We start from the raw sequence: 19,445 nt of genomic DNA, 5'->3' as shown, positions 1-19,445 counted from the left end.
GGGTAAACCTACTAAAGCAGAAGAGAGAGAAACAGGGTAAACCTACTAAAGCAGAAGAGAGAGAAACAGGGTAAACCTACTAAAGCAGAAGAGAGAGAAACAGGGTAAACCTACTAAAGCAGAAGAGAGAGAAACAGGGTAAACCTACTAAAGCCGAAGAGAGAGAAACAGGGTAAACCTACTAAAGCAGAAGAGAGAGAAACAGGGTAAACCTACTAAAGCAGAAGAGAGAGAAACAGGGTAAACCTACTAAAGCAGAAGAGAGAGAAACAGGGTAAACCTACTAAAGCAGAAGAGAGAGAAACAGGGTAAACCTACTAAAGCAGAAGAGAGGAGAGAGAAACAGGGTAAACCTACTAAAGCAGAAGAGAGGAGAGAGAAACAGGGTAAACCTACTAAAGCAGAAGAGAGGAGAGAGAAACAGGGTAAACCTACTAAAGCAGAAGAGAGGAGAGAGAAACAGGGTAAACCTACTAAAGCAGAAGAGAGGAGAGAGAAACAGGGTAAACCTACTAAAGCAGAAGAGAGGAGAGAGAAACAGGGTAAACCTACTAAAGCAGAAGAGAGGAGAGAGAAACAGGGTAAACCTACTTTTCCCGTAACCGGTTGACCTCCCTCTTCAAGTCCTCGTCCTCAAACTCCGAGTCGTTATCAGAGCTCATGTAGGAGTTGTTGAGGCTGGGCAGGGAGCTCTGTTTGTCCTCTGGGCTGAAGAGCATGGTGGCCGAGCCAGGATCAGTACTAGGCCCGTTAGCCTGGGAAGCGGGTGGCTGCTCGAACACAGCCTCGGCTGCCTCATCCTGGGCTCGGCTCACTGAGAAGCGGCCCACCCCTGGCATCCGGTGCGTTGGTGGTGACCTGGAAGCGGCCAACGGTGGTGGGCTGAGGGGAGGCGGTCCGGTGGGGGAGGGAGGGCAGGCCGTCCACAACATCTCCCCACCAGTCTTACCGCCACGCAGAGGGGAGGAGATATTGTGCAGTGTGTTCTCCGGGCTGGAGAGAGAGGAGGAGGAAGAGGAGGTGGAGGAGGATTTTGTGGGGCTCCCTCCCTCGATTTTGTGGGGACCCTGGTCTGCAGCCACAGAGACCTTGGGAGGGGGACAAGTGATAGAGATTATGAAAAGACAGAATTTAAAAAGGCCCAGATCAGCCATAAGGACCATCACTACAATCATAGGAAACTATTCTGAAGAGAGATGGATGAAGAAATAGAGAGACTGCAGACTATGACCACCATGCAGACAGCGCTGGAATATTCCAAATCAGGTAAATAGAGCTGGAAAAGGTACAGGTAGAATTCCATACCTGGAATCGTCCCAGTTGGAATCCTCCAGCAATAGGCGTCGTGATTGGTTCCCCTTCCAGCGAGAAAGGCACTGAAACGACCAATGAGACATCATCACGTTACAATGCAACAGTCGGCAAAACATCCTAAAAGAAAAGGAGACACACTAACAGGTAGTACGACCATTTCAAAATGGAGTAAGGATAGATGTTGAAGTACACACCTGGCTGGCCACCTGCAGGCATCCCAGTGAGGGAGGACTATGGTACAGGGGGGAGAACACAGTGTGACTGTCCTGTCTAGAGTCACACCAACAAACATTCCACATACCACCACATGAGCTGTACAGGAGCATGACAGTGATAGCAGTATTAGACAGAGCAGAATAATAACAATAACGACTACAAAACACAGATTAGAAGAAATAGTATTCATTTACTTTTTCAAGGTCAAAAACGTAAAAGTTAATCTGACATTTCAACAACTAATAAATACATTGTAATTCCTCCAGGCCTGAAGGGGCATGTGTGTGTGTGGTTATGGTACCTGTGTGGTGACACAGCTGACAGAGACAGTCTCTGGGCTCAGGGCCCTCCTCAGCTGGGCATCCAGGTCTTCCAGAGGCTGCTGGGACTAGTGGGCAACAACAAGCCGTTTATAGATGTTAGTCAAACTGACAGCAACACATCCTAACACGGTAACACACTCAGAACACATCAAACTAATTGGTCGCTAGACATGAATTGGTGTTGAATTTCATCTGGCAAATTGTTATGATTTCTGTGAATCACAGCAAAAGTGTATCTTACATTTGAAAGACAGAAAGATTTAGGTAAAATCCTTGACTGGGTTTTATTTAGTCAAAAACTGGCTTCCAGGTGAAGTTCAAAATCAATATATTAAAGGGACATTTCCTTTCTCAACTTCATATTCCTCATCTCCAGCACCACCCCAACATGGCACATTTCTGGAGTCAGAAAGATCGTTTCCAGTGACATCAACCAATTAGTACACACAATTGGCAATACTTCCTCATAATTGGTTAAAAATCACATGATGCACACCAATGATGTCACTGGAAACATTTATCTTCCTACAAAAATAGAAACGTGACATTTTTACATATGTTGATGGTGGGGTGGTGCTGGAGATGATGAATATGAAGCTGAAAATGTTACAAATATCCCTTTAAAGAATTTCACATCAGAATCATTAGAGCCACAGGAGGCAGATGCAGTCGCTTTCTCAAGATCAAATCACCCAGACCAGAGCAGAGAGCTTTGAACGGAAAATTACACATCATCCTTACAGATGAAAGAAAATAATGAACCCTCTTCCTTACAAAGAACAATGCTCTGGTTTGCTTGGTTTGTTCTATTTTTAGATGTGAACGTTCACGCTGTGGACAACACTGTCTGACTGGCTATAAACTAAACTGTAATCTCCACTAGCCTGGGGAGCCTGTCTTCTCGTCTTTCCTATTTATTCCCTAGTTGATTTAGTTTATGAAAGAATGCGCTGTGGGAGAGAAACACTCTGTCTGGATGGAATACTTTGCTTGGCGAGTCTTCTCTTTCTTCGTGGAAGAAAACTATTAAAATATTGTGCTGACAAAAACCACTATGACAAATGAAGATGAGTGATGTTGATCCACCCCAGCCTCCCTAACGGGTCTGTCTGGAGAAAGACAGAGGGAGAGAGGGAAGAGAGAGGGAAGAGAGAGGGAAGAGAGAGAGAGAGGAAGCAGAAAGACAGAGGGAGGAGAGAGAGAGAGAGAGAGAGGAAGCAGAAAGACAGAGGGAGGAGAGAGAGAGAGAGAGAGAGAGAGAAAGCAGAAAGACAGAGGGAGGAGAGAGAGAGAGAGAGGAAGCAGAAAGACAGAGGGAGGAGAGAGAGAGAGGAAGCAGAAAGACAGAGGGAGGAGAGAGAGAGAGAGGAAGCAGAAAGACAGAGGGAGGAGAGAGAGAGAGGAAGCAGAAAGACAGAGGGAGGAGAGAGAGAGAGAGAGAAGCAGAAAGACAGAGGGAGGAGAGAGAGAGAGAAAGCAGAAAGACAGAGGAGAGAGAGAGAGAGAGAGAAAGCAGAAAGAGAGAGAGAGAGAGAGAAAGCAGAAGGAGAGAGAGAGAGAGAGAGAGAGAGAGAGAAAGCAGGAGGAGAGAGAGAGAGAGAGAGAGAGAGAGAGAGAGAGAGAGAGAGAGAGAGAGAGAGGAGAGAGAGAGAGAGAGAGAGAGCAGGAGAGAGAGAGAGAGAGAGAGCAGAGAGAGAGAGGGAGAGAGAGAGAGAGAGAGAGAGAGAGAGAGAGAGAGAGAGAGAGAGAGAGAGAGCAGAAAGACAGAGGGAGGAGAGAGAGAGAGAGAGAGAGAGAGAGAGAGAGAGAGAGAGAGAGAGAGAGAGAGAGAGAGAGAGAGAGAGAGAGAGAGAGAGAGAGAGAGAGAGCAGAAAGACAGAGAGAGGAGAGAGAGAGAGAGAGAGAGAGAGAGAGAGAGAGAGAGAGAGAGAGAGAGAGAGAGAGAGAGAGAGAGAGAGAGAGAGAGAGAGAGAGAGAGAGAGAGAGAGAGAGAGAGAGAGAGAGAGGAAGCAGAAAGACAGAGGGAGGAGAGAGAGAGAGAGAGAGAGGAAGCAGAAAGACAGAGGGAGGAGAGAGAGAGAGAGAGAGGAAGCAGAAAGACAGAGGGAGGAGAGAGAGAGAGAAAGCAGAAAGACAGAGGGAGGAGAGAGAGAGAAAGCGAAAGACAGAGAGAGAGAGAGAGAAAGCAGAAAGACAGAGGGAGGAGAGAGAGGAATGAGAAAGACAGGGAGAGAGAGGAAGGAGAAAGAGAGGGGGGGTGAGAGAGAGTCAAAGAAAGAATGGGATAGAGGTGCAGGAGAAAGAGAGAGACAAGAGACACATACTTCGACAGAGCGAGAGAGAGAATCAGATAAAACAGAGGAGAATAATGAGAGTCACAGGTCATCATGCTGCTCCTCCAACACAGAGATGTCTTCTTCAGACACTGAACAGATTGAGCCTGATCTGATCTTCATGCTTCGCTACTTTTTACACAGAAGACAAATAAAGATGGGAGGAGGGAGATGAAGGGATGAAAGAGAGAGAGAGAAGTACAGATGGATGGAGGGATCTTAACATCACTTAGGGGAGAAAGAGAGAGACGGGGGGTGCAGATAGAGGGATGGATGGAGGATCAAAATGGCAGTCAGGAGAAAGAGGGAAAGGCACCTGAGTTAGACAGGGTCCTGGGAAGGGTGCCATGTGGTCTGAGGGAGGAGGGGGGCCAGCCTGAGCCTGATCTGAGCCCACAGGCAACACCTAATAAACAGAGGGATGAAGAGAGGGATGAAACAGAGAGAAGGCACTTTATCATAGATGAGAGATAGGAAAACATAATGCACTGCAGCCACATGCAGCTGGAAGGCCAGGGGATTCTACCTGCAGCTCTAACACTGACTGGGACTATGGACATTAGACAATAAACAAAGACTGTAGTGTTACTTAAACAATAAGGTCCGAGGAGGTGTGGTATATGGCCAATATACCAAGCCTAAGGACTATTCTTAAGCATGACACAATGTGGAGTGCCTGGATACAGCCGTTAGCCGTGGTATATTGGCTATATAGCACCTTTGGGCTCCTGAGTGGTGCAGCGGTTTAAGGCACTGCCTCTCAGTGCTTGAGGCGTCACTACAGACACCCTGGTTCGATTCCAGGCTGTACCACAACTGGTCGTGATTGGGAGTCTCATAGGGTGGTGCACAATTGGCCCAGCGTGGTCCGGGTCTGGCCGGTGTAGGCCGTCATTGTAAATAAGAATGAAAAGGTTCAATAAATACTACTATACCACGAACCTCCGGGGTGCCTAACTGCTATTATAAACTGGGTGGGTCGAGCCCTGAATGCTGATTGGCTGACTGCCATGGTATATCAGACTGTATACCACGGGTATGACAAAACATTTCTTTTCACTCCTCTAATTCCGTTGGTAAGTGGTTTATAATAGCAATAAGGCACCCCGGGGGTTATGACGGCTAAGGGCTGTGTCCAGCTACTGTGAGTGGCGCTGTGCCTAAGAACAGCCCTTAGCTGTGGTATATTTATTGGCCATATACCACACCCCTCGTGCCTTATTGCTATTATAAACTGGTTACCAACATAAATATAACAGTAAACAAGTAGTATTGCATCATACCTGTGGTACTGTACATTGTCTGGTATACCACAACTTTAGGCCAATCAGCATCCAGGAGCCAAATTACCCGGTTCATAATATGGCTTCTCGATTTTTTGTTGTTGTACCTTTATTTAACTAGGCAAGTCAGTTAAGAGCAAATTCTTATTTACAATGACTGCCTACACCGGTCAAACCCGCTGTGCACCGCCCTATGGGAGTCCGGTCGTGATACAGCCTGGATTCTAACCAGGGTGTCTGTAGTGACGCCTCAGGCACTGAGATGCAGTGACTTAGACCGCTGCATCACTCAGGAACCCCAGGCCAGACATCTACCATACTCAGTCAGACATCTACCAGTACTCAAGGTCAGACATCTACCAGTCTCAGGTCAGACTCTACCAGTACCAAGGTCAGACATCTACCATTACTCAAGGTCAGACATCTACTTGCAAAGTAGATAAAATGCCAGATGCGGTAGTCGTGTATTACTTTGTAGTAACCATTAACATATCCCATCTAGAAGCCATTAACCATTAACATATCCCATCTAGAAGCTGTTAACCATTAACATATCCCATCTAGAAGCTGTTAACCATTAACATATCCCATCTAGAAGCTGTTAACTATTAACATATCCCATCTAGAAGCTGTTAACCATTAACATATCTCATCTAGAAGCTGTTAACCATTAACATATCCCATCTAGAAGCTGTTAACTATTAACATATCTCATCTAGAAGCTGTTAACCATTAACATATCTCATCTAGAAGCTGTTAACCATTAACATATCCCATCTAGAAGCTGTTAACTATTAACATATCTCATCTAGAAGCTGTTAAGCATTAACATATCTCATCTAGAAGCTGTTAACCATTAACATATCTCATCTAGAAGCTGTTAACTATTAACATATCTCATCTAGAAGCTGTTAACCATTAACATATCTCATCTAGAAGCTGTTAACTATTAACATATCCCATCTAGAAGCTGTTAACCATTAACATATCTCATCTAGAAGCTGTTAACCATTAACATATCCCATCTAGAAGCAGTGTTTGACACCATAACTACAGTGGAGGGTTTTATCAACTATATGGTGTGCTACCTGATATCTAGGGGGGATGGACACAGCGTAGAATAGAGTTGTTGGCATGCAACAAAAAGCACAGCAAATGTTCATTCAACAAAATGTTAGGAGACAAAAGCAGTTGATCAAGGAGGTTAACAGGCTGTTAAAGGTGGAGTTGGCACAATCACATGTCAATCATTTGATTTGATTTATTTAACCTTTATTTAACTAGGCAATAACTGTGTATGTCAACTATGTAATAATGATGTATAATTCTCCAAAAGATTACAAATACAAAATTACACAAACTTACCTTACACAGAGGTGTCATAAAAATCTTAAATGGTTGTTAACATACTGTATGTGTTATAAACAGTGCTCTTCAAGCCACATCTAATAAGCTAGCCTCCACATCCATGCTGACTGACTCACCGGTAACCTAGACAGAGGTGCTTTGGCGGGGGTAGTCTGGGTGTAGGTGGAAGGGGTCCCAGCCTGTCCCGGGGTGGTGAGGGGGGTCCCAGAGACATGCCCTGGTCCTGAGGAGGCCAGGGGAGGCTGGAGGGGGGCAGGGGGTGCCTGTGGAGCTGGGGGTGGATGAGGGGCCGGTTGGGGAAGAGGTTCCCGGGACACCAGTGCCTCCGGCTGGGTCGACAGAGCCATCGGCCTGGGTGGTTCCACCGCCACCCAAGTCCATGAAGAGGGAGCGAAGCTTCTTATCCAGCGTGTGGATGTCATCAATGCCCAGGGCCGCCTCACACTCCCCACACTGGGCGTGGGTCTGGTTGGGCATTGTAGCGGGCTGGGGATGGGTGTGCACCAGGGTGGGCTGGACCACGGGGATGGTGGTGGTGACGGGCTGTAAGGTAGGGACCGTGGCCCCTGGGGCTAGAGAAGCTACAGGCGAGGAGGAAGAAGGGAGCTCTGCACTGGGGTTAGCAACGGAGGGGGCTAGCAGGGGGCCTTGGATAGCTGTGGTGGGGACTACGGTAGCGGTGAGCTGGGGGATAGCAGTGGAAGGGACAGGGAGCTGCTCTGAGCTTCCTCCACCTCCGCTACCACTGCTACAGCTGCTGACCAGGGGGGGGCCGTGGCGGAATGACAAAGGACTGTCGTGGGTATGGAGGTGGTGGGACCACCAGGGATGGAGCCTGGGCCAGAGGTCTGGGGGAAGGAGGCTGAGGTGGGGAGGGTGGGAAGGACAGCAGGGGCTGGGGGAGACACAGAGGTGGCTGGGGCAGGGATTGGGGCTGTAACACTAGGTACGGAGGAGACCACGGGTTGGGTCACCGGCAGGGTGAGAGGGGCCTGGGAAAGGAGAGGCTGGGTAGCAACAGACTGGAGCTGGGTGGGGATGGGGCGGTGGCCTGGTGGATGGTTGCAGGTGGAGAGGTGGAGGTGGAGGCTGGAGGGGAGATGGAGACTGAGGGGGAGGGGAGGTCACAGAGGCCTCAGACGGAAGCTGAGCATGGGGAGATGAGCAGAGGCTATAGGAGCAGTGGAGAAGACTGGGATGGTGGTGGCTGCAGCAGGGACCAGGACAGCCAGGGAGGCTATGTGGATGGAGGGAGGAGCGGTGCTGGGTCCTGGGTCGTACTGGCCCTGATTCTGTCTCATCTCTGAAAAGGCCTGCTGCAGGCTGACCGCTGAGGCCGACTGGGACAGACCCTGACCTGCAGCTCCAGCACGGGCGGCTGGGGAGAGAGAAAATGAGGGAGAGATGGGCAAGGAAACAGAGTGATAGAAAGAGATGTCAACACCAAACCCCATCACTAAGTAAAACAGTGATGTTAGCCATCACCTTTAAATCAGGCCATACACCACAGATGGGACACTGTAACTGAACCACTGTTACATAGCAACTAGACATTCATAAACATGTGATGTTTTTATTATTAACTTTACAATACATCAACATTTAGTCAGTCACAAGATCAGATGATCCCGGTTTTCAGAAACATGAAAATGTTATTACATTTGGATGCTGAATGCATTAACTTGTTGACTAATAAGATAACTTATTGGTAGGCTGTCACTGTGCGTGTGTGTGCATTCGTGTGTGTGTGTGTGTGTCGCATGCTAAACTCACCATTAAAGGACTGTGAATCTTGTCTCAGTAGGGCAGAGCCTGTAGCCGCTGAGTCAGCAAAGAACTGGTCCTTGAGTCTGGACTCAGGCACGGGGCTGACTATAAACCTCCTGCCTGCAGAGTGGACCACCTGGGCTGCACAGGAAGGGATACCTGGAGATAGACAGAAATGGTAGGGTCACACATAGGGTTAATGCAAAATTGGTGCCTCTATTGAATTCAATACATTTGCATTTCTCAGCGAGGGAAAGTTCTATAATTCATGGTACAACAAATTGGACTACAGATGGAAAAATCTCATGCAAAACATGTCTGTCATTTTTTGTAGGGCACCAATTCCCTGTGTGGACATTGTGTTGGTTGTTTTACCTGGCAACGGGTCAGATGTAGCAGGGATCTGTTGCAGCTGGAGGTCACTAACTATCTGGGAAACAATCTGTGACACAAGATGCAGTCAGAGTCTGATACAGTACAACACCCTATTACAATGATCCATGATGAAGTTACTTAAGCCAATGTACCTGGTATAGAAGGGATAACAATGATGCTCTTTCACAGCAACAACATGGAGGGAAAATGAATGGAGATGTCAGTCTACCTGGGTGTTTCCATCTTTCTCCAGACCCTTCTCGTCCGCCATCTCGATGACCTCACGGACCTGCTCGATGAACGACTCCCTCTCGCTCTCCAGTATAAAAGACTGGTGACCTGTAGTCACACACCAGGAAAGAACAGCCCTCTCAATCACAGTCCTCATTCTTCTCAGCATCTGATGGTTGGATTGATTCATCATTTCAGAATGGATTAATCAAAGTAAAAACACCCGGAAAATCTGGTGAAATAAAGCCTTTTCATTACTATCAGATAAACTCTCTGGACATGCCTGAGACAAATACCATCAGGGAACATCACAACAAGGTTGGGATTCTGGGCTACTGCAATCAAAGAGGGGAGATGGCTCAATAATGAGAGAGATATAGAGGTGGGAGGGAGGGAGACCGCGAGAGAGAGAGAGAGAAAAGAGGAGGGAGGGAGTGTGCTCGTAATCTTTTCTGTAGTTACCATAATCTGTGCTATTTCCTCTGGGTTATCTCCGTCCAGATCAAACTTAAAAGTCACCATCTTTCTGTTGTGCGTTTCCAACTGGCACTCAGCTACCCTGTCACCCATGTTGGATATCTGGAACAAACAAAGGAACAGAGGCCAGAATAAGATGTGGATGAAATGAAAAGATGAAAGAGAGCAGCTCTTCAGATTCATCGACAGAAATCCCACAGCCTGTTTGAATGGCTCTGTGTCGGTCTGTCTAATCAGTAGGGCCTAAACGATGCTGTGTCAGGGAACTCAAACAGTCTGTCTAATCAGTAGGGCCTAAACGATGCTGTGTCAGGGAACTCAAACAGTCTGTCTAATCAGTAGGGCCTAAACGATGCTGTGTCAGGGAACTCAAACAGTCTGTCTAATCAGTAGGGCCTAAACGATGCTGTGTCAGGGAACTCAAACAGTCTGTCTAATCAGTAGGGCCTAAACGATGCTGTGTCAGGGAACTCAAACAGTCTGTCTAATCAGTAGGGCCTAAACGATGCTGTGTCAGGGAACTCAAACAGTCTGTCTAATCAGTAGGGCCTAAACGATGCTGTGTCAGGGAACTCAAACAGTCTGTCTAATCAGTAGGGCCTAAACGATGCTGTGTCAGGGAACTCAAACAGTCTGTCTAATCAGTAGGGCCTAAACGATGCTGTGTCAGGGAACTCAAACAGTCTGTCTAATCAGTAGGGCCTAAACGATGCTGTGTCAGGGAACTCAAACAGTCTGTCTAATCAGTAGGGCCTAAACGATGCTGTGTCAGGGAACTCAAACAGGCAGGTATCAGTACAGGGAGTTACACACCAGAGACAGACATTCATCACATGCTGTATGCTCCAATTAGAGAACACTTTCCAAGAAAATAAAGCTTATTGAACTGAATGAAAAACAATCTCAGCTGGTGGGAGACAAGAGCACCGAGCACAATGCAACGGCTTGGGCAATTAAAAGGTTATGTAAATCAAAGTTTATAATAGGTAGGCCTATAATATATAAACAAAAATAACAGGCTTATTACAGGTGCTAAACACACGAATGAAAAATAATGTTTCATGTAGTATATATCGGTCATTTCCCCTGGGCTGACTCTTACATTTAGTACATTCAACTTTGCTTTGCCAATCTTGTCGGTGCGAGAGCGACTCCGTATGGAGCGCCGCTGGTGTCGCTTGATGGAGCGCCCCTCTTGTCTGCCTCCATCATTTCCATCGCTCAGACCGGACGCCACGTCAGAGTGACCGCTGAGTGGGACACAAACACCGTTAAAATTCATGATCTGAAGAATGAGAGCGAGACCATATGCCCAACAACCATGACTAATTATAAAATTAGAGATATCTTTCCCATCTCTTCTAAATCTCGATTTGTATATCTTTACCATCAGTTAAACATGTATCTTACCTCTCCATGGACAAGGGCACTTGTGGTGGTTGTAACTGTGACTGTTCCAATGACAAAGGCTGAGGAGCAGTCTGAGAGGGCTGGAACACACAGTACAGGAGAACAAAGGGTCAGAGAACTGTGTGAAACATGTTTTACAATAAAGAGAGTGCAAAGTAGTGTGGTCTTTGGAGATGAAAGGCTTCAGAAGGTATTGAGGTTAAAAAGAGAGGCAGAATATGAGACTTAAAAGCATGTGAGAGCAGCAGTATAAAGAAATATGAGTCGGCTCCCTTGTAGGTGTGAAAGTACTAACCCCACAATAACAAAATGTTTGACAGCATCTATGTCCAGAATGTTTCATCCACATCTAGCTACTTGTAACCATAAAATATATGACTAGACACATCCACAACGTCACACAACCAACTCAGGACTCATTTAAATACCAAACATACAGTCAAGGAAACACGCAAACCAGCTATGGTCAAAGAACTACTCTCCATCATCCATACGACCAGGCAGGGGGGACATGACGAAGGGGATTTGGCTGACCACAGGTACCTGGGGCTGGGCATCTCCTGGCGGCTCTGGGGAGGTGCTGGCTACGCTGATGACGGGCACCACAACGACCAGCGGCTGAGTAGGCATCATTTGGGGCGGCATAGGGGAGGCCGATGGTGCCGGCGGTGGATGAGTCACCAGAGTGGGTACAGATACAAAACCAGGTAGAGGATGAGCCCCAGGAGGCAGAGGTAAGGCTGCAGCTGCTATAGGGCTCTGTGGGGACACCAGGGCCCCTTGGGCTGCAGCTGCAGTAACCGGGACCGAGGGCTGATTGAAGGCCATCTGTGCCACAGAGACAAGCCCCACTGAGGAGGGAGGTGGAGCCATACTGCAAGGCTGGGGGCGGGAGGAGGAGAGCAAGGGCGGGTCAGGTCAGGTTAGGACTGGCTAGGGTAACGAAGGGTCATGGGAACTAGGTTGGAGTGGGCGGATTATGGATGATAGAAATAGTAAGTCTACTTCTATGGGATGGATATTATGTTGGTTTGCAGGGTGACTGAAGGAACAAAACTCAAGGGGATAAGAGTGTGTATGGTGGGTGTGACAGAATTGAACACTGTGTATACAACCACTAAACAAACAAAGTCAACACACAAAGCCACGCACCACAACAACATGCGACCAAACACCATGTTTCTCACAAATGGCATGAAACTGGATGTCATATGTCAAACCGAAGGTTCAACTGGTTCAACTGCACTGTGAGAACAAAGCAGTGTTAAGGTGTGGACAGGACACCTTATGAGGCCCTCTCCACTCAGTGGTACAACACGCCTGCGGTGACATCATGCTGTTGGTCACTAACGGACTCTAATGGAACAGCCATGGTCATCCATTAGACCTCAATTCACATTTATCAACAAACACAGACGACACTGAAGGACAGATACTTTTCTACTGGGGCCCAAACAACAACACCACAAGCGATACTGAGTGAGGACAGCTGATACTAATGGAAATGGACACACATATATTCACACACAAACACGTTCTACCACCCTAGTGGGGACCAGCAAGAGCAAGCTATAACAACAGCAGAGAGTGGTACCTGGACCAGAGCTAGCTATAACAACAGCCCAGTGAGTGGTACCTGGACCAGAGCTAGCTATAACAACAGCCCAGTGAGTGGTACCTGGACCAGAGCTAGCTATAACAACAGCCCAGTGAGTGGTACCTGGACCAGAGCTAGCTATAACAACAGCCCAGTGAGTGGTACCTGGACCAGAGCTAGCTATAACAACAGCACAGTGAGTGGTACCTGGACCAGAGCTAGCTATAACAACAGCCCAGTGAGTGGTACCTGGACCAGAGCTAGCTATAACAACAGCCCAGTGAGTGGTACCTGGACCAGAGCTAGCTATAACAACAGCCCAGTGAGTGGTACCTGGACCAGAGCTAGCTATAATAACAGCATAGTGAGTGGTACCTGGACCAGAGCTAGCTATAACAACAGCCCAGTGAGTGGTACCTGGACCAGAGTTAGCTATAACAACAGCCCAGTGAGTGGTACCTGGACCAGAGCTAGCTATAACAACAGCCCAGTGAGTGGTACCTGGACCAGAGCTAGCTATAACAACAGCATAGTGAGTGGTACCTGGACCAGAGCTAGCTATAACAACAGCCCAGTGAGTGGTACCTGGACCAGAGCTAGCTATAATAACAGCACAGTGAGTGGTACCTGGACCAGAGCTAGCTATAACAAAAGCCCAGTGAGTGGTACCTGGACCAGAGCTAGCTATAACAACAGCACAGTGAGTGGTACCTGGACCAGAGCTAGCTATAACAACAGCATAGTGGTGGTACCTGGACCAGAGCTAGCTATAACAACAGCCCAGTGAGTGGTACCTGGACCAGAGCTAGCTATAACAACAGCACAGTGAGTGGTACCTGGACCAGAGCTAGCTATAACAACAGCACAGTGAGTGGTACCTGGACCAGAGCTAGCTATAACAACAGCACAGTGAGTGGTACCTGGACCAGAGCTAGCTATAACAACAGCCCAGTGAGTGGTACCTGGACCAGAGCTAGCTATAATAACAGCCCAGTGAGTGGTACCTGGACCAGAGCTAGCTATAACAAAAGCCCAGTGAGTGGTACCTGGACCAGAGCTAGCTATAACAACAGCCCAGTGAGTGGTACCTGGACCAGAGCTAGCTATAACAACAGCACAGTGAGTGGTACCTGGACCAGAGCTAGCTATAACAACAGCACAGTGAGTGGTACCTGGACCAGAGCTAGCTATAACAACAGCCCAGTGAGTGGTACCTGGACCAGAGCTAGCTATAACAACAGCACAGTGAGTGGTACCTGGACCAGAGCTAGCTATAACAACAGCACAGTGAGTGGTACCTGGACCAGAGCTAGCTATAACAACAGCACAGTGAGTGGTACCTGGACCAGAGCTAGCTATAACAACAGCCCAGTGAGTGGTACCTGGACCAGAGCTAGCTATAATAACAGCATAGTGAGTGGTACCTGGACCAGAGCTAGCTGGTGTGCCTGGTAGAGATAGTAGAGCTGTTCTAAGCTGGGTGAAGGGGACATAAGAGAAGCGCCCAGCTCACTAGCACACAGCTGAAGACCACCAACCATGCATACAGACAGACCAGGCAGACCAGACAGACCAGGGAAGGCAGGCCAGGCGCAGGCAGGTAGGCCAGGCCAGGGCAGGCAGGCCAAGCAGCATGTCATAGAAGTGTAGTGAGTGAATGAAAGAGTGAGAAAGTCAATGGAATAAAAACAGAAAGAAAGCAAGGATGGAAAACTGAAGTGAGAAATGTGAATGTTAAAAAGCATTAACAAGAAACAAAACAGATTATACTCCATAGAAAGAGAATATCAGTATTATTTAAGAGATGGTTGTGTAATACTTACCACAGTGGACATGAGTTAGTCAAAGATGTTGTAGTACTTACTGAATCGGTTTCATAAGGGTTTGGTTTATTTTAACATTGGCTTTTGTGAGTGTTTGGTTTTTTTGGCAAAGTTGTTGGACTTTGAAGGCGATGGAAGTTCATGTTTGTACCCCTAATGTAGTAAAGCATCACTATAACTAATACCTCTATTCATATGCCTATGACTGAGAAAAGTAAACTCCTAATCACGTAACCAATGGCCCTGAAGGTTTTCCATCGATTGCTGAATTATTGATGGAGGTTTGGGTTTGTGTTACTGACTTGGATCAGACCAACTCTGACAGGCCTTCAGTGGACCCATCCATGGGTTTAGGTAAACACACTGGCCTTCAGTGGACCCATCCATGGGTTTTCGGGGGCTGTGCTAAACTCAGCAAAAAAGAAATGTCCTGTCAACTGAGTTTATTTTCAGAACACTTAACGTGTAAATATTTGTATGAACATAAAAAGATTCAACAACTGAGACCTAAACTGAACAAGTTCCACAGACTCCTGACTAACAGAAATTGAGTAATGTGTCCCTGAACAAAGGGGGGTCAAAATGAAAAGTAACAGTCAGTATCTGTTGTGGCCACCAGCTGCATTAAGTACTGCAGTGCATCTCCTCCTCATGGACTGCACCAGATTTGGCAGTTCTTGCTGTGAGATGTTAACCCACTCTTCCACCAAGGCACCTGCAAGTTCCCGGACATTTCTGGGGGGAATGGCCCTAACCCTCACCCTCCGATCCAACAGGTCCCAGACGTGCTCAATGGGCTTGAGATCCACTGACATTCCTGTCTTGCAGGAAATCACAAACAGAACGAGCAGTATGGCTGGTGGCATTGTCATGCTGGAGGGTCATGTCAGGATGAGCCTGCAGGAAGGGTACCACATGAGGGTGGAGGTCTTCCTTGTAACGCACAGCGTTGAGATTGCCTGCAATGATAACAAGCTCAGTCCGATGATGCTCTGACACACCGCCCCAGACCATGATGGACCCTCCACCTCCAAATCGATCCCGCTCCAGAATACAGGCCTCAGTGTAACGCTCATTCCTTCGACGATAAATGCAAATCCGACCATCACCCCTGGTGAGACAAAACTGCGACTACAACAGGCCTACAAGCCCTCAGTCCAGCCTCTCTCAGCCTAATGCGGACAGTCTGAGCACTGATGGAGGGATTGTGCGTTCCTGGTGTAACTCGGGCAGTTGTTGTTGCCATCCTGTACCTGTCCCGCAGGTGTAATGTTCGGATGTACCGACCCTGTGCAGGTGTTGTTACACATGGTCTGCCACTGCGAGGACGATCAGCTGTCCGTCCTGTCTCCCTGTAGCGCTGTCTTAGGCATCTCACAGTACGGACATTGCAATTTATTTCCCCAGCCACATCTGCAGTCCTCATTCCTCCTTACAGAATGCCTAAGGCACATTCATGCAGATGAGCAGGGACCCTGGGCATCTTTCGTTTGGTGTTTTTCAGTCAGTAGAAAGGCCTCTTTAGTGTTCTAAGTTCTTATAACTGTGACCTTAACTGTCTACCGTCTGTAGGCTTTTACAGTCTGTAGGTTCATTAACTGCCTACCATCTGTAGGTTCATTGAACAAGCATGGGAAACAGTGTTGAAACCCTTTACAATGAAGATCTGTGAAGTTATTTGGATTTTTACAAATTATCTTTGAAAAACAGGGTCCTGAAAAAGGGACGTTTCTTTTTTTTGCTGAGTTTATATGTGGGCTTGTGTAAAATGTGTCTGTATGAATGCATACAGTATCTGACAGAATATGAATACATGAGTCTGTTACCTGTTTGTTTTTGGGGACCCTCACTCTAACTTGATTAAGGTGTGTGTGTGTGTGTGTGTGTGTGTGTGTGTGTGTGTGTGTGATATGAAATGTGTGCACAGCGTGTGGTTAAGTGCCAGTATTTGCATGTGCACTCTTTGTGTATGTATGTGTGTGTTGGTCCCTTACCTGTGTGGGCTGTGGTCCAGGGGGTAGCTGGGTCTGAGAGGGGCTCTGTACCACAGTGCTGCCTGCCTGCTGCTGCTGGGGCTGAGAGACCATGGGCTGGGAGGTGGGGGGGAGAGAGGCCTGCAGGGGGGTCCGGAGGAGAGACAGAAACAGTCAACTCATGACTAGACGTACATAGAAAAGTTAAAAGGGACAGTTCACTAAGTTTGTCAGATGTTTTTGACCTCAAAAGTCTAATGTTGAGATGAGTCTATGCCCCACACCAGCCTCAATCCCACGGATGGAAAAGATAAGCACAATAATTTAAAATAAAAATATCTGCAAACTTTGAGTGAACTGTCTCTTTAAGACCATATGCGTACTTGACACATATCAGTAGAGCTTCATAGCAAAAAACACCCCCATTATCTCACTGTAATTAAACAGTTGAACCTATCAATCAAATCTAGTTATGCTACAATTTGATGCTACAATTTGCCTTGGGGGCAAACATTCCCATCGATTCAAAAACATTTCTCTGGCGTTCGGCCATCTTACCTTGTGACTTGATGAAAAGCAATGACACACGTACTGCACAGGCTTAACCTACAGCTCATCTTTTTAACATATTCTATAGGCAAGGGTGAAGGGAAGCCGGAACGGTCCAGTACAGAGTACCGGCAAAAGAAAGTTGGGGTACGCCATACCGTTAAAACGTGAGTCTAACACAACAGTTAAAAAACATAGTGTGATAACCCTACAGTTTTCTTGGAATCTATCCATCATGTCAGTCACATTAGAAATGAGCCGATAGACTCCAAAATGTGGAGTGGTTCGAGGATAACACTGACATTTTAATAAGGCAGAGATGAGTGGCCGAGACCACGACGCGGATGGACAGCAGAGTAAGCATCAAATTCAGGCTACAAGACTTTTGTTGGCCAAATTATGACAATCAATCACCGAATGTCATTCATAACACTTTTCGGTGGTAAGTCTCTTTGCTTTTATCAAACGGTATGCATGCCGGAATGATCTTAGAGTGGAGTAGCCTGATAGTTAGAAGAGCAACTAAAGTATGGACACTGAATGTAGAATGAAGTGTTCCTCTGAGTAAAATTTCAACCAAATGTTAATTTTGTTTCAGGAAGAGGAGTGATGCTTAGGGAACTGTTGTTTAGCCTAAACGTACAATTTCTTTCAGCGACATAAAAGCTGACAGTATTTCATTTTCAACCACATAAAATACCCATCCAAGACAAACTGAAATACTATCAGAAACATGTTGGCTCTTTTTCACAGCTTCTAATTTCTTTAGAAACCGGTCAAACTGATGTCATTTGGAAATCTCCGTTGGTCCCTAAATGTCCCGCTGCGCGTGAGTAGCGGAAATAAAAGGAACAACTTTACCGATGTCAACTACTGTAGATTGTTGATGATGCATTGATCATTCTATCGCTGTATTGTAATATTCTGGTGAGCGTGGCTTTATTTCATATTCTGGACGAGCATCAAGTAATGACACAAGAGAAGCTGCATGTATCTAATTACAGACACAAGTTGACTAACAAATAACCTACCAAATGTCCGAAATTATAAGCAGAAAATATGTAAATGAGGTCTAACTATTTTTTCCCCCCTGAGTAACATAGCCTAAATTAGCCTTTTCAAGTAACTGTTTGACAATCAGATGAAAACATCATGACTGGCTGTGGCATTAAGCCACAGCAAAAAGGCAGGCTAATACATTTTAAAAGTTAAATGACAAATCAATACTATTAGGCCCATAGAGATGCTATATGTCCTTCTATGATTAGGCCCATAGAGATGCTATATGTCCTTCTATGACTAGTCCCATAGAGATGCTATATGTCCTTCTATGATTAGTCCCATAGAGATGCAATATGTCCTTCTATGATTAGGCCCATAGAGATGCTATATGTCCTTCTATGATTAGTCCCATAGAGATGCTATATGTCCTTCTATGATTAGTCCCATAGAGATGCTATATGTCCTTCTATGATTAGGCCCATAGAGATGCTATATGTCCTTCTATGATTAGTCCCATAGAGATGCTATATGTCCTTCTATGATTAGTCCCATAGAGATGCTATATGTCCTTCTATGATTAGTCCCATAGAGATGCTATATGTCCTTCTATGATTAGTCCCATAGAGATGCTATATGTCCTTCTATGATTAGTCCCATAGAGATGCTATATGTCCTTCTATGATTAGTCCCATAGAGATGCTATATGTCCTTCTATGATTAGTCCCATAGAGATGCAATATGTCCTTCTATGATTAGTCCCATAGAGATGCAATATGTCCTTCTATGATTAGGCCCATAGAGATGCTATATGTCCTTCTATGATTAGGCCCATAGAGATGCTATATGTCCTTCTATGATTAGTCCCATAGAGATGCAATATGTCCTTCTATGATTAGTCCCATAGAGATGCAATATGTCCTTCATGATTAGGCCCATAGAGATGCTATATGTCCTTCTATGATTAGGCCCATAGAGATGCTATATGTCCTTCTATGATTAGTCCCATAGAGATGCTATATGTCCTTCTATGATTAGGCCCATAGAGATGCTATATGTCCTTCTATGATTAGGCCCATAGAGATGCTATATGTCCTTCTATGATTAGTCCCATAAAAAACAAGTGCGTACCCACACACAGGAGGCCTCTGTACCAGGAAGACATTACATTACTTTCACCCCTGCTATACTGTAGGCAAATACACATCACAGCCATTTCACTTACAGTTCTGTTTGTTCGTGAGACAGCAGGAAATTAAATGTTGGATTGGAGAAAAGGGAAAAGCCACAAGACCCAAGAGATAAAGCAGACAGTGCGTGTGCGAGAGAGGTGCTCATATCAAAGTTGAATGTGTTGTTTGTCTACCTGCGGAGGGAGCGCTGTGACGTAGTAACCTCCATGCTAAA

The 19,445-nt window shown here is 46.4% G+C and overlaps 1 protein-coding gene across 1 annotated transcript in view; it reads right to left on the bottom strand.

Annotated features, from left to right (window-relative positions):
• LOC106599275 (serine/threonine-protein kinase WNK1-like) overlaps positions 1 to 19,445 on the bottom strand; it is a 166,643-nt gene that overhangs the window by 20,667 nt on the left and 126,531 nt on the right. Inside the window, 19 exon segments of the mRNA XM_045712422.1 lie at positions 592 to 1,088; positions 1,306 to 1,376; positions 1,509 to 1,545; positions 1,832 to 1,918; positions 4,503 to 4,592; positions 6,954 to 7,108; positions 7,155 to 7,521; positions 7,632 to 7,926; positions 7,966 to 8,215; positions 8,611 to 8,763; positions 8,980 to 9,046; positions 9,132 to 9,159; positions 9,209 to 9,318; positions 9,673 to 9,789; positions 10,790 to 10,937; positions 11,098 to 11,177; positions 11,641 to 11,979; positions 16,512 to 16,643; positions 19,405 to 19,440. Coding sequence (XP_045568378.1) covers positions 592 to 1,088; positions 1,306 to 1,376; positions 1,509 to 1,545; positions 1,832 to 1,918; positions 4,503 to 4,592; positions 6,954 to 7,108; positions 7,155 to 7,521; positions 7,632 to 7,926; positions 7,966 to 8,215; positions 8,611 to 8,763; positions 8,980 to 9,046; positions 9,132 to 9,159; positions 9,209 to 9,318; positions 9,673 to 9,789; positions 10,790 to 10,937; positions 11,098 to 11,177; positions 11,641 to 11,979; positions 16,512 to 16,643; positions 19,405 to 19,440 — 3,059 coding nt within the window.

Source organism: Salmo salar, unplaced genomic scaffold (genome assembly GCF_905237065.1).
Source record: "Salmo salar unplaced genomic scaffold, Ssal_v3.1, whole genome shotgun sequence".
Lineage (NCBI taxonomy): Eukaryota > Metazoa > Chordata > Actinopteri > Salmoniformes > Salmonidae > Salmo > Salmo salar.
This window is presented reverse-complemented; position numbering and strand designations above follow the sequence as displayed.